The 16,135-nt window shown below is 29.6% G+C and overlaps 1 protein-coding gene across 1 annotated transcript; it reads left to right on the forward strand.

Moving 5' to 3' along the window:
* The first annotated feature begins 8 nt into the window (after window positions 1–8).
* Taf8 (TBP-associated factor 8) lies at window positions 9–12,623 on the forward strand. The gene is made up of 7 exons (XM_067279309.1): window positions 9–175; window positions 5,353–5,451; window positions 9,580–9,642; window positions 11,079–11,203; window positions 11,284–11,431; window positions 11,493–11,597; window positions 12,473–12,623. The coding sequence occupies exons 1-7, from the start codon at window positions 37–39 to the stop codon at window positions 12,583–12,585; spliced, it is 792 nt and encodes a 263-aa protein (XP_067135410.1). The 5' UTR covers window positions 9–36; the 3' UTR covers window positions 12,586–12,623.
* Window positions 12,624–16,135: the final 3,512 nt, after the last annotated feature.

A 16,135-nucleotide genomic window follows, 5' to 3' on the forward strand; every position in this document is an offset into this window, starting at 1 on the left:
ATTGCGTTGTCACGTTCGAGATTTTAGTCAATAAAAATGTCGACGACGGAATCGACAGTTGTTAATACTCGCCGTAAAGCTCTATCTTCGGCTGTTTGTTGTATGTGTTTCGAAGCTGGGTTCAGTTCGATAGATAAAGCGGCGTTGGAGACGTTAACAGAAATGATGCAGAGTTGTAAGTGCCGTTTATGTTATGAATTCTCCATCTTGGTGTTGAATCTTCCTGACAATCTGCGAAGTATTTGGTTGAATACCACGCAAATTAATTCTGGGTTCCGATTATGGTGAAATTTCAGGCACAATTCAAGGTCGAAATGAGGGGGTCGGCAACCCCCCAAATTGTAGACTTCCATTGTGCGAACAAAAAAGTCAAATGAACCATATCCCTACGCACGACCCTTTACAAGATATTCCATTAACTCGACGTCGTTGGGACCGATGCAGCGTTATTGGATAATGAAGTTTTTTGGTTTATTGTATTTTTTAACACATTTATACATATCTTTGCATGTAAAACTGTACAAATCCACTTTTTATGATTGTTTCAAATGCCATTTCAATTTTTCCACACTATTCCTACCCTTCGTTGGTTTGAAACAAGAACATTATTCTTACTTTATGCTTTGTACACTTTTATCTGCATATAAATACAAATGCACTGTAAGTTATCAAAGTATGTTAGCAGTATTGTACTGTACTGTAGCTGTTTCTGTGATAATTATTGATTCCGAGTATCCTAAATATTTCTCTTGTATAAAACCCATGCACTAATGTCTTTGGAAAAGTCAAAATCATGCATGAGCTAATAATTTTACCTAGTGTCGTCATGTAGTTTTGGTCTTCCTCTGTTTCCGCATGGTTTATTTTGAAAGTTGTTGACGACGATGGTAAAGAACAGTGTGCCGCTAACCCCCGATGACGTGCTGCATGTGTGGCATACCAGATGCCGAGTTAATGGAATTTTGCTGTACCTAAACATTTTTCGAGCAATTTCTACATTTATTTTCACGAACTATATGTGAAAAATCTTTTACAGGTAAGTACAGATATCCTCCATATAACATGGTAGTTTGGTTCCAAAAAAGTGCTGTGTTGTACAAATCCATGCTATGCAAAACAAAGGACTAGTACAAAATAGTTATGTTCCAAAAGTTAGCAAAAGTATACTATACTTTTTCATAATAAAAGAGATATGTTTGTTAAAGTAATCAATAATTAACTAACAATTACAATCAAAAGTGTTGCACATTAATATTAATTTTTTCTTTGCTGATAAACACTGTTAATCTAGAAAAACAAAACACTGCGACAGTCCTTTGGGTTTATTTAGAGCACTATCACCAACTAGTGACACCTGGTTTATAGGAAGCTAGGTCAAGAAATAAGAAATTGTATAATCTGTTCTCATTAACAAATTAAAGGAAACCAGGCAAAAGGTACAAAACAAGATTGAAAGTTTCCATATTCTAAAATCCATAGGCAAATTTGAGACAATATGCATGCTTGCTTGAATAAAATAGTTTGAACTGTGATAATAAAATAGTTGAAACTGTTAAAATGAAGTTTGAACTTGCAAATTGTGACATTTTAGAGAGGTTGCTGCCGATGTTTTCAACGCAAAAACGTGTACGTCGGACGTTGATCGCTGCCTTTCTGTAAGCCTAGAAGTTTGACAATGGTATTTGGAACGTCGAGCATGATTCCACTGACATTCCAAATGCCATTGTCAAACTTCTAGGCTTACAGGAATGCAGCGATCAATGTCCGACGTACACATTTTTGCGTCGAAAATGTCTGCTGCAACCTCTCTTTTGTATGGGAATGTCTCTAATTCTTGAATTGTTAGAGTGAAGTAGCGTTGTATGAGGGATACCTGTATATGGTTGGAAATTGCATTAAAATTTTCATTAACCTATCTGATAATTCCAGCTAAATCTGAATGGTTGCATTTGTGAAGCAATTATTCAGATTTAGCCAAATATTTACAAGCAAATCTAAATCGATATTTTAAGGTATAAACTGTGAAGATTTTGTTAAACTATTTTCTTCTCTTGCTATATCAATCCTTCAATTTTGTTAATATGAAAAGATCTAGCATATACAATTTTTACTTATAACTAGTGTTGTCAGGTATCCTTTATTTCAGTTAAATTGTCCTTAACCTTTATTGAAATGATAAAGGATGCAATTTGCCCTTTATTTTCATTTTTAATGGCAGCGATGGATTTTCACACAGGCATAGGATTATCCTTATATATCAATCTATATAATATGATTTCCCTCATAGAAAGCTCTGGTTTACCATGAAATATTTTTAAATTCAAAATTAAACTGTTCTGTCCTCCCATTGAGAAAGTGTAATTGAATGTGAAGGTGAATTCTGATGAATAAAATGATTTTAAACAAAAAAAAAATTAGCATTTTTATTCACATTTCAAAAAATGACGACATTTGCTTACTTAAGTAAGCAAATAATGACTCATATAAGCAAATAATAATTACTTATATGAGTCAAGGTTTGGAAGTAGATATAGACAGTGGTTTTTTTCTAAAAATACTTATTGCCATATATAGTGACTAAAAATATAGTTCTGTTTTAGGAAAAACATAACAATAAGTAAAAACAACACTGTTTAATAACTTTACTACTAATTATTTATTTTTTCTTTATAAATGTACAGTACACATTTATATTGTAGCATTTATAGTATTTTGCAAATTTTTTGTATATCTTCATTTCCACCTTCTCTGGTCTTTGTTTTGGATTTGATATCAGTTGTTAAACAGTTGCCTTTTATTTATCACTTTTTTACCTTTTCCTTTCAAAATATCATTTGCACTTTTCTGTATCTCACTTCTTAATAAGTACAGTACATATTCAGGACAGGACAATTACCAGACAGTATTGTCCATATTTATATTTTTATAATTTTATCAATATTTACAGAAGAAATGTATCCATAAAATTGTATTCTTGTTAAGCTTGCAAAAATTTTCAAGTTTCTGTCATCCAGTTAAATGTTGCCCACTTAACTATCACCCGGCTGTCACTTGACTATTTTGTGAATGGCAGTGGGAATCAAATTTTCTATGTGAAAATAGAAAATTTGATTTCCACTGCCATTCACAAAATAAGAAAAGGGAAGTAAATAATCATATGGGGAGAGAGAGAAGAAAACAGCAAACACCATTAAAACAAGATAACAGCTGCAGCTGATGATAAATTGTTTTATACGCTTGCTTCATAGGTTTATTTTAACAATTATTATCTTTTATTAATATTTGACAGATAAAACAGAAATAGAACAATATGATAAAAAAATGAAGATACAAACACATACAAAATGACAACACATGAAGTTGGAAGGTTCTCTGTTCCTTCTCAATGATCCATTTTTTCACTTCATTTATTATATAATTATGTGTACAATGAAGTGAAATATAAAAGTGTTATTCTAGAGTTTGAGATGTTACTTTCTAAGATGTATACCTGTAAGCATTCAACATCTACTCTGTAGGTGGTTGGTTATATAAAGATTCTATTTTTGTTGCAGCAGTTTTCTGTGGCATATATGTTACAGGTTATTTACACAAGATTACAGTAATTTGTTATATTAGTAGATTATACAATACAAAAAATAGTAGATTATAAAAATATGATATATAGTATATAAAATATTCTTTACAACTGACTGAAAAAATTGAAAAATTATTCATGCTGCCTACACAAACTATTAATTGTTGTAATACAGCAGACCTTCCTTTTTGTCTATAAGTGCTATTAACATTTAAATTTGAAAAATATATTATTTATGCTTCAAGATTATTTACTAATTTCCTAATAACATAACCATGATTTTGTAATTATAATATTTATTAAGGATGCACCGATTAATCGGTAAGTGATCGGTAATATCGGCCATTTCTCCGATTAAAAGGTTTGAATAATCGGCTAATTTTGCATTTTAATATTTTTGTTTGAATGTCACATATAAGGCTAATAATAAAAAATAATAAATTTCTGTTATATATTTATTATATATCACATGACAAACTGAATATTTAAAAAAAATTTATTTCTTTTATCAATACATATTATAAGGTATAATATAACCCATTCAAAGCTATCTCTTTTATTTAAAGCTTAAACATTAAATATATAAAACCGATAAAAATTTAATATTCAAACTTTAAAACCCTTAACTTGTGATGCAAAAACATGAGAATTTCATCATTTTCAGGGCCTAGCCTGTTTCTTGCCGGCCCATAAATGTTACCTCCAGTGCTAAAATTCTTTCACTTTTAATGAAAGATGCTGGGGCACTTCGATATTTCATAGCTATTTTGCTAAAATTAGGAAAGTTCTTTTGAACTTCACCACAAAAATGGGTCACTTTGTATAAGAGGTAAATGTAAATATTTTTCTAATTCTTGATCGAATCATTTGTTCATTTGTTTCATTTTTTCTTCCTTTTTAAAAACATGCTCTTATTCATTTTTTTGTTTACCAGAAGCTAATTCATCAAATAAATTAGAAAAACTTGAAGATTCTCCTCCATCTTAATCATCTCCATAAATGGAAGCTTCAGGATTTAATTCTTGAGATTTTGAATTATCAACATTATCTAAGCTTTCAATTGTCCATCTTTTTATTTCCTCTACCATATCTTTTTTTTTTTTAAATTTTATTTTGAATCTTGAATCTAATAAAGACTTGTTTTCTATATATGCTGAATTTTTTTTTTGTTGAATTTTCTAGTCCTATTGTGGTATTAATGCCACTAAAGGAACTACTGCCCTTTGCTTTTGATAATAAGAATAATTTCAGAGTCTCTATTGTGTGAATTATTGAAGATGAGGTGGTTTTTCGGTTGCTGGCTTCCGCAGTAAAAGAAAAAAATAGCTTCATGTTGAATATTATTTTTATCGTATGAAATTTTATATTTTTATTGAGAATATATAATTTCATGCGATGATAATCATAATATAATTACCTATTAATACAATAAATTATTAACACTAATCGGCCGATAATGCGTGACCAATCGGTTAATGCGTGATTAATCGGTAATCGGCCATTTTGCTTATCGGTACATCCTTAATATTTATAATCAATAGCTAAATTATATGAATGTTTGAGAGTATCTTCTAAAATATTCTTACAAGTTATTTAATAAACGTTCTTATAGAAATTTTGTTTATATAAATCAACGATAACTTTGACAAAATTTAGCTTTTATGTTTTTATTACCAAACTGTATTGATTTGTGATATTAAAGTACACCCCTCATTATTAAATATTCTAATATATTCAAATAATGTAAATAAATAAATAAATTTTTTTCTTTCAAGTGTTAACAGAAATTGCAAGAAGCAGTAGAGGATTTTGTGAATTGTCTGGAAGAGTGCAGCCATTAGTTGGAGATGTTGTTATGGCTTTAGTTGAATTAGGTAAAATGATTATTTTTATTCATTAATATTTAATTAATTAGCATTATGAAATACTTTGATTTAAGTGGAAAGTAGTGCAGAACACTGGAAATTTTTGTATCCAGGTACCCAAGATAATTTGTGACCTGTTGTCTGTAAATCCCATGATCTCTGAATGTGTTGGTGTTATTGGGCTCCTTGAGTTCTCAGGAAAAAAAAAAGTGCTTTTCATAATATCCATATTTACTAAAACCACTTGCTAAAGTTTAAATTAAAATCATTTAAAATTTAAAAATGTATATGGATAGTAAGTAATAATTTGGTGGACTCCCTAAATTAGAATTAAAAGTTTTTCTTTTAATAAGGAGGTGTATCAGGTGAACTTTGAGAAACACTGGGTTAGCATGTAATTTTAAAAATTATCTGCAACAGTCATTAAAAGAAGTAAATATCTGTAGTAATTGTCAAAATATTAAAATAAAAAATGGGACGTAGTTTAATCACAATTTATTCATTCTAATTTTGGGTTATTTTAAAATACCATTTTATAATGCAGAAAATGGATTGTTTAGTTCTGATCACATGTCAGTAATTTGTATCTCTAAATTTTAGCTGTGGTACAAATTACAACAGTTTACTTAAGATACAATAAAAGGATCCATGTCAATTTTGTATGAGCAGTATTCCATACACTATAGTAAATTGTTTTGTGAAGTATGGAATATTGAGGGAAATAATGTGTCAATTGGCTTTTGGAATAAACTGATAATACAGGTAGCAAAGATGACTTCTGAACAAATTTAAGTGAATGTTAAACTTTAAACATACCAATCTTATTTGTGGTTTGATAAAGATTTCTTTGTAATTTAGCAATTCGGCAATCGAAAATTGTTTAAGCTTAAGAGAATAAAGGATGTTGAATTTTTCTATGAATTTAGGGATTTGGAAAGAACATTCAGATTGCTTTGCAAGATAAAGGAGACTTTTTTTTATACTATAATAAATTTTTATTTAAGTAATAAGTGATATTTGAGATACAAAATTTCTTTGGTCAGTAATCAATAAACTTTGAATTAGGGGACATATGGCAGATATTATTGGTAAGAAGCTGAAAGTGATGTTTTCTAGCAGTGGAGCAATAGCTATGCTTGTCAACTGAGTTAAGAAAGACAGAGTAATTTATTCATTCATTTCAAATGATCTGTCTGTTTACAACATACCTACTTAAATCTTCAAAAGCTCCTAGTAACAACAGAATAACATGTTGGAGAAATTTGCCAGTTTTATAATAAGGTTCAACTAACTGGTAGAATTATTGAATCTTGGAGGCAAATAAATTTAATGCCAATGTATGGAATCTTATATATAAATATTAATGATATTTTACTCTTTTTAAAGAATTTTAAAGTCTCTACCAAAAGTTGTCTTTTTAAAGTGTTTGTGAAGAGGTGGTAGAAGAATTGATACTGCATATGTTTAAATGATTTAAAGTGTTGTTAGCCTTGAGGAAAATTTTTAAACCTTTAAGAAAAATTGTTTTAATATCAATGTTTGATATCCCTATTAAGGGAAACTTTTTTGAAGAACTTTGTGTTCAAAAAACTTTTTCCTTAATGGACTCTCTGGTCTTTCAAGTTTCACTTGCAAAATTGGTTTTCTATAAGAGTAGGACGACAAGTTTCTCTTATTCACAGTTTTATCTATTTTTCTTTGGAGCTGGATAGCTTACACACATTTATAGTCAACATGGTTTTTTTGGGCAAAAAATAACAACAGCAAAGATTAAGATTATTAGATTATTTTATACTTCTAACCCTTCTACTATATTTTACAGTGGGTGATCGGTTAACGAACAAATCGGATAACAAACACTGTTGCAGAAGATTTTTATGTTCGGACAATGAACACCTCACAGAACAAACACAAGCGACATAAAATAATGAATACCAATTGGTCTTCCCTTGTCTTCAGGCAACAATTCGAAACTTTTCAGAGCGTGGGAGACATCGACATTGACACTCAACCTGGTATATACTAATCAGATAGTATTCCTCCAAACTTTGAAACTCTCCCTTGTAATTCCAGCCTTTTATTTTTCTGGCAGAAACAATTTTTTTTATAGTATTTGCAAGAGTGGGTTTTATTTTCAAAAGGTGAGAGTATAATAGCAAAGGTAGAGTGTGGTCAGATGTCTGATGGTGCTGGGCAGTATGACTTGACCAGGTCTACAGTAGGTTGCAGTTCAATCTTATCTAAGAAAGATACAGTATAATCAAGATGATTCAAGCAACTAAAGGAGTAACAAAAATGACATCTGAGAAATAAAGAACATTGATGAGCTCATAATGGAACTTGAAACTGATCCAACGACAGAAAGTTTCCAAGAACTCTTGACTGAAAGAACACCAAGAAACTTGGCAAGATATGTCTTCTTCTGAAAAAGAGGATTAATGCCGATATCTGATATTAAATATCTTTTGAAGAAGTGGGAGGTTGTCAGAACAATGGTCTTACAATGGTATCCAAACCAGGTTGAAGTTAATAGGCATTAGACAGATTCTTTAACCCCCAGAAATGGAAAAAACATGACATACACACAATCTTGCATTTTTATTAATGTATTTTTACTGTTACATATAAATAAACATAGTAAGAAAGTATATATATTTTATTTTTTGAGGTCTCCAGAACGAATTAATCAAATTCCCATACAAACCTATGGTAAATCGATAATTAGTTAACGAACAATTCGGATAGTTAACAAAGTCTCAGAACGGATTATTTTCATTAACTGATCATCCACTCTATTATAGTATTTTATGTGAGATAACCTTTGTAAATATAAATCAGTTTATCACACCATGTGCCCAATACTGAGTGTAACAAATTTTAAAAGTTCTTCATTCCTTTACTGTACTGTACACAATTTAAAAAGTTTTTTAAATGTGTTAAGATTGGTCATTTGGTGTGATATAACCTTTATAGTTATATAGCTGATGTTACCTGTTTTCATCAGGTGCAAGAATTAGGTTCCCCTCTTCCAAGGCTAATTAGAGAATTTTTAGATGGTTCTAAAATATGTTCATTTCCTACAAAAATCGCATCTAAAATGGTACAGTAGAAGCAGAGTTCTTCAGGATATTTTTTATTAAAAAGGAAGAAAGTAACAAATTCCTAAACATTATGACGAATATCGTTCGTTCTTTTTAATAATTTTTTTTTTTTTTTTGAAAATAACCAAAAATCCTCGGTCTAATCTTCACAAGGGCAATCTCCAGTCGTAAAAGTGTTAAACTGTTTTGCCCCTTTGTAAAGGAGCTTTGCTCGAGGATAAATAAAATATTGATCATTTCACAATATAATGTGCTGCTTTTTCCTTCTGAGAACTCAAGGATCCTCACTAACATATTTGCAGACTGCATTACCTGAATTAGCTTTGGTACTTGATTTTTGGTACTTGAATACCTAAGTATGAAAACTTCTCTATTTGTATTATCATTGATGTACAGTACTACTAAGAGGGATCATAATAGTATTTGAATGACCTGGGCATGTAGAAATAAATGAATCAGATAGGTGAACGAGAACATTCCAGTTGAACAGCATCAATTTTTGCTGGAAAAGTACACTTGTTTAATATTGAATTTTTCATTGTGAGAAAATAATATACTTTTTATTGTTACCATTGCAATTGATTAACTTAAACTATATTGGTATTTATGATCATTTTAAATGGATTTTTAATATTTTTTTTTTCTGTATTATGACAAACAAATTCATCAAAGTCTATAGAATAGAATCTAATTATCCCTTATCTTAAAGCTTTTGAATTTGATGCTTATTTTATTGTTTTAAAATAGAACATATGGCATATTATTTACACACGTTTTTGTTACTTAAATATTCTTTATTTAATAAAATTATTAAATCTATGATACAGGTTTTGGGAATTTCTGTGTTTGAATCCGTTAAGTGTGTCAAAAAATAAATTCTTGTATAAAGTTATTATTTACAATTACACGAGATAATAGTAGAATGACTAAATATTTTGTAAAATTATTATTATTAAATGATCAGTGGTTAATGAGAACACAATGTTTATTATTTATAACAAGAAATATCAGATTTAATATTTTTGTGTAATTTCAGGAATTGATGTTGAAGCAATACCACCATATGCAAAGAGATCAAACAGATTAACTTTACCATTATGTAAGTACTGTACATTATATTCCATTAAAATTTGATTTCAAATTTTTTTGAAATTATGTTTAGATTCATGAACTGATAAAGTAGTGAAATTCTTATGATACAGTCACATTTTAACAACTTTGTGGATATCAAATGTAAATCCATACATTTTTTAGCAACAAAAACTGAATAGTAACAATTCTACAGGTTGATGATGAGATTATGTTGTAGTTTCACCACTTATTGCAACAGCCTCTAAAAAAAGTTGTCTCTATAAAGTAAGACCATTTGTTCCTGGTAATTATAAGTGATGTAAATGTGAAGTTTAAAACAGTGTCTAAGAAAAACTAAATTCAAAATATATTGTAAGATTTCTGTTTTAGTGATATTTTATTTTTTGTTTATAAAGATTTTTGGAATTGCTGGAGACAAAACTTTGATTATCATCTAGATGGTATATAACTGGGATTTGAGAAGGGATCTAAAAATGTAAATGTAAAAAACTTTTATTCAAATTTCTGTCAAGATTGTATTTTATCCTAAAAATTGCTTCAGTGTCTCAAATTTTTCTGTAAATTGAGATAAAATTTGTAGGTTTTAATATCAGTTAATTTCCTTCATTCAACATTTTAATAAACTTCTCTGTTATCTGTTTTAGGAAGAAGAGAGACATTATTACTGCATTTAAATAGTAATAATGAATCTTAATTTATTACAGAAACATTTTGTTAGTGAATTGATACTTTAAATGAATTAGTATATTCCAAAATAATGTGTAAAAACTGTTTTATTAGCACAGTTACAGGTAGTAGTTAGCATTAATCCTAAGTCATCCAAGAGAACAACAAAACCTGATATTAAGTGAAATTGATAAAGGTGGAAAAATAGGAGATTGCCACAGAATTTTGGATTCCTCCAAGTACACTTTCAATAATTCTACACATCATGAAAAACTGATAAAAGCTGAAGCTGGTTTATTCAATAATTGCAAATGTTTTACAATAGAAATGTATTTCTGTGCCACTCGTTAGAGAGAGAAAGTTTTATTTCACCAAGTCTTTGGAAGACACTGATTTCATCATTAGTGTAGGCTGTTTCAATAAATAAATAAAAAAGTATAACATTATTCAAAAGCTGAAAGTGCAAATATTAATGAACATGACTGTGGAAAGTGGTAAAAAAATTTTTGAAAGGAGATATTCAACATTTAATATTTTGTAAGTTAAATTTTTGTATATAAATGTTGAACTTTTACTACTAAAATTGAACACTTCTTTAAATGTAATTTGAAGTAAATTTTAAAAAATTTGTTGCATTTTAATTGGAATTTTAAGGATGAATTTAAAAATTCTACATTTGTTTTGCTTAATTTATTCTATTAAAGTTTTTGTGTGCTTATTTAAATTAGAAGAATGTTTTAATTAATATAATTATATTTCTTAATTACTATCATTTAGCACCCAATCCTCAGAAAACGACGACGACAAAAATTCTTCAGGCCGGAGAGAAACGTGCACATCCTAGTTACATTCCTGAACATTATCCTCAGTTTCCTGATCCACATGCATATATCAGAACTCCAGTAAGGAAAACATTTTATAAATGATAACTTAATTACAAAAGAATAAATTTTGTTTTTTAATTACACTTATCTTTATTTAGACACACAAGCAACCTGTTACAGAATACGAGGCAATCCGAGAAAAGGCAGCCAGTCAAAAAAGAGACGTAGAAAGAGCACTTACAAGATTTGTAGCAAAGACTGGAGCTACTCAGTCTCTATTTCCTGATGATACTACTTTATTTCCATGTAAGAACTTACATTTTATTTTATTATAATCAGAAAAAAAATTTATATTAAATAATTTCAGTGATTGCCTGCAAGCCAGCACCTAACAGTTATTTAAATGCTTTACTGCCAAAAGATCAGATTTTTGAAGAAGAAGAAGAAAAAACTGAGACCAAAACTAAGGAAGGTAAATACATTTTATATTATTTAAGTATACAAAATTGGATTAGTGATTATCATGCAAGGAAAGTTCGGATTAGCAGATTTATTTATAAAGAAAAAGGACTACATATTAGTTATACTGTAAATCTCTGTAGTGAAAAATGAACATAATTGCACTATACTCTAAGCTTGACTGAAATATATATTTAACTTTGCACTAATTGAAAACTAACAAATTTTCTTATGAACACTAACAGTGATTCAAAATAGATAGTACATCAAATCATTTCTAAAGATAAAGTACAGCTTAAGTGTTGGACATATTTTTTTTAAAAATCAGTTAATTACACAGATGCTTTAATCCTTTTAATTAAAACAGCAAGTATCTTCACAACACAGGATTGTTATAGTGATGTTTTAAATTCATAATTTTTGAAATGGCAATTTGTTATGTAAGTAGGATCACTCAGCAATGCATCAAAAACATGACATAAATAAACACAAATAGAATTTTAGCTATGAATTTACTGGGTAACTGTAAATAAATCAAATTACATTAAATTTAATCTATTCAAACTTTCATCATACAAACTTTGGTATAGTCATTTCTGTAAAAAAATATCAGTGCCAAAATTCCGTACTTTGATCTTAATCGATGTGTGTTTTTTGTTCTGGCGAAAATCTGGAAGCCTTGACAGTATAACACTGCTCCTCTTAGAAATTTGATATATGCTAAATCTAAATCAATGATGATTGAAAATATAGTTAAGGATTACCTACTTGATTCCATATAAAAACATATTTGTGATTTTTTTTTAATTTTAACTGCAACTCTCAGAAATCTAGACTATTTTTTAATCTTATGCAATCAAACATTTTGAAATTTCTTGAATCTTTCAGACCAGCAACAACCTGCAGATCAGACAAATCAAAAAGCAGATAACAGTGATATTGATATTATGGATAATCCCTACCTAAGGCCAGTGAAAATGCCAAGAAAGAGAAAAAGATAAACATTGTAAATTGTGTGTAATAAATGTTTGTATTTTAATCATTGTTGTATGATTTTGTATTTTACCATGTACAGAATGCTATTTGGCACACATTTTTTGTAGGTGCCATATTGTAGTTTAAGTTCATTAGTAATTAATCACTGCTTATTACATTAAAGTTGACATATTTTCTTTAAAGGCACCCATTAAATCAATAATGAAATGTCTTGAGCCTTAAGTTTTATAGAACTTTCTGGATCTGCAGTATTGAAAGATCTTCAAATCCAAAAAGGTATGTAGACCTTAAATTGTTTACATAGCAATCTAACTTATTTCTTTCTCGCTGTTATATATAACAGAAAGAAATATAGCAGTCAGTCAAAAAATGATCCCCAAAATTTTACATTTTTGGACTTGGAACCTTGAAACATTAGGGTTTTTTTTTGTATGTTGAATGTCAGTGGGGGGGCATGATTTTGTTCACCCTCTTTGTTTTTAGTCAAAAATTTCTGAAATTTTGCAGAGGGGTTTGTTTATTAGAGGATTAATGCTATTAAATTTTGGTGATTAAAGGTCAAGAGGGTGGGGAGATGAAGGAAGTTGTGTATATCTCCAGTAGGGTTAAACTTAATGACAATTTTTCTCATTAGTATTTACAATGTTTTATAAAACCCATCCTTACCCTCAAAATTAAGCATTTTGCCATTTTATGATATATTTTATATTTTAAACTAACAGATGGCACCACCAAATGTTGCCAGGAAAGTTAAGCAACTCGCTGGGATTTTGTAATTGTGAAATAAATAAATTGTAATAATCCTATAATTATTTTTGAAAATTAATGCACTATTAGTGTTACAGACATATTTACCTTGAAGCTTCAAATTTTGCTGTAAAATTGTTTCCAAGTCAGACTGAACCCTCTGGTTCTCACTTCAAATAGTTTTTGGCAGAGATTTCTCAAATAGTTCAATATGGTGTGTGCCATTTACATCAGCCAGTAGTACTAAACATGACTCATTCAACTTTATATTACTAAGCTCAGCTCTCAAGTAAACAATTATACTTATCAAAAGTATTATATATATAGAAGATTCATTACCTATAATTTCTATTTACAGGATGTAACTCTGTGCCAATAGTTTTAATCCTAGAATCCCTAAAATAAAACTCAAAGAGGTTCTTTTCAAAGTATTAACAAAGTTTTCCACTTTTTCACAATTTCACATTTTTTATGCTTCTGCCAATGGATAGAAGTAAATTTTGGTCAAGTATGCCCTACTGTAAACATAACAAAGCCTTATTCAATTTAAGATTTGCAAAACCATCCACTTCACAGTAAAAACAAGAAAAGTTGGAAAGCAAGTGATTTTTCAATGCAAATTTACTTATAATAAACAGAATAAAACAATGTTCTTATAAAAACTTAAATTATACAAAATATTTTCTGTGGACGCAGACACTTACATCTAATAAAACAATTGAAGTTCAATACTAATTAAATTTTAAATAAAAGTTCATAAATGTTGAAAATTTATACAAAAAATGCAACAAATTAAAGCCACTATCTTCAAGTCAAGTCTTATTCTAAGGTTTTTCCTACTGCACGAATATCAGTTATGTTTTGACTAAGCTGATAAATCCTACTGTTAATAAGCTGTTCTAAAAGACAAATGGAAAATAAGGACAACGGAAATCTTATACCCGTATAATTATCTATTGATTCCAATCATCATTCAATCTTAATCATTACACATGTGCAGCAGTGCACACCATGCATCTGCATGTAATATAATTTACTATACAATAAGTGCACTCTAGTTGTGAATTATAGTTTTAAATGATAATATTGACGTTGTGGTGGATGCATAAAGAATATCTATTGTATATATTTGATACAAATGGTAAGTCCTACCAGCATTCCATCCATATACATTATTTGGCCCAGGGAAAAAAAGCTATGTTACTGGCATTGTACAGAATGCCTGGCATTTTTGGGCAAAGTATGAAATACCCGAATGATTTTGTTATTATATATACTTCCCTAGGCATTGTATGTAATACCCAGGCATTTTATAGAATGACAAATGCTATTTAGGAAAAGTATTAAGAGAGTCGTGAAAGACATGAAAAAGAAAAATACAAAATAAAGTGTAGGGCAGGCCTCGGCAACCTGTGACCCATTTCATAACTTCAAGTGATCCACTTGAGTTCTGAAAATAAAGTAGAATTTATCCAAAAATAAAATATATATTAAAGATATTGTGGAAAGATTTGGAAAAATCAGAAGATTATGATCTTTCCATGATATCGACGTGTTGGGCTTCACTTCCTACAAAGTTTTCGTCTCTGAAAAAATTGGCTTTGCCATTTTGTCCGCATTCAGTTCAACTTATAAATGTGAGCAAATATTTTCACACTAGAAATTTATCTTAAGTAAGAACAGGAGCAACTTAACTACCGAAAATTCAGATGCTTGTATTAATCTTAAGACGACTAACTTTAAGCCAGACTTGACTGAATTGATGCCACAAGTTCAGCATCAGGGGAGCCATTGATATCGAAGAGAAAAATAAAGTTCATTCAGTTATATTTGTTTTTATAATAATTAGAATTATAATTTTTTTGTTAAAGTTTAAAGCATATTGTAATTATTTTTTCAATAAAATTTATCTTATTATTCACCAAAAAAGACTGTTTTAAAATGAAAATACCACTGACCCGAAACGTCTTCTTAATACACACATTTTGGTTGATTTTGACCCGCAGCCAAAATAGGTTGCCAACCCCTGGCGTAGGGCTTTCTTATTGAGGAAAACAAGAGAAAATATAAACTTACTTGTTGCAACAATGAAGGCTTTAAGAGGAGAAAATTTCTTGTCAGAATCTATTTTCATTTTTTTAACCTGCATTTTCAGATTGAATTTAGAATCAATTTTACCTTTGACAGCATTCTGTTTTGAAGCAAAGAATGTATAAAATATTCATTTCCTCATCTCCATCTTTACTGGCATGGCCACAGAATCTACATTTCAATGACACTTTCTGCATGCATGTGCATCATTGGTTTCCTTTAAACACACACACACACACACACACACACACACACACACACACACACAACAGGTAGCAAAAATGGAAGTCTCTTTGATAAACATGTCTTCATCACCATATTGGTTCTTCCATCAACTACAATCTCATAAATGTTTTGTGCAATGGCCTTTTTCTTGCATAGAGTGATTGGTTTTGTTTGAATGCTTTCTATTATTTTTTCAGCTGCTCCTCAGTATGTCTTGTAAAACATCTTGGGGTAGAGATGTGAGACCCACTTTAGTTTTGCAACCAAAAAGTGGTGTTCTTTTGAACCCAGAATGATAAGCCCTATTCTTCATAAGTTGAGTAAAACATAATTCCTCACTCCAGCAATCAGTTTTTCATCCTGCATCCAAGAACACACCATATTTTCAGTATCTTGATTAGCTCTTTCAACATTACCAACTTTGAGTGGCAAGGCTTGCCATGGATGATCTTCAGTGTCGGCCAATATTCATTCAAGCTGCTCAGCACATTA

The sequence above is a fragment of the Centruroides vittatus genome, unplaced genomic scaffold (genome assembly GCF_030686945.1).
Source record: "Centruroides vittatus isolate TY-2023 unplaced genomic scaffold, ASM3068694v2 contig_863, whole genome shotgun sequence".
NCBI classification, from domain to species: domain Eukaryota; kingdom Metazoa; phylum Arthropoda; class Arachnida; order Scorpiones; family Buthidae; genus Centruroides; species Centruroides vittatus.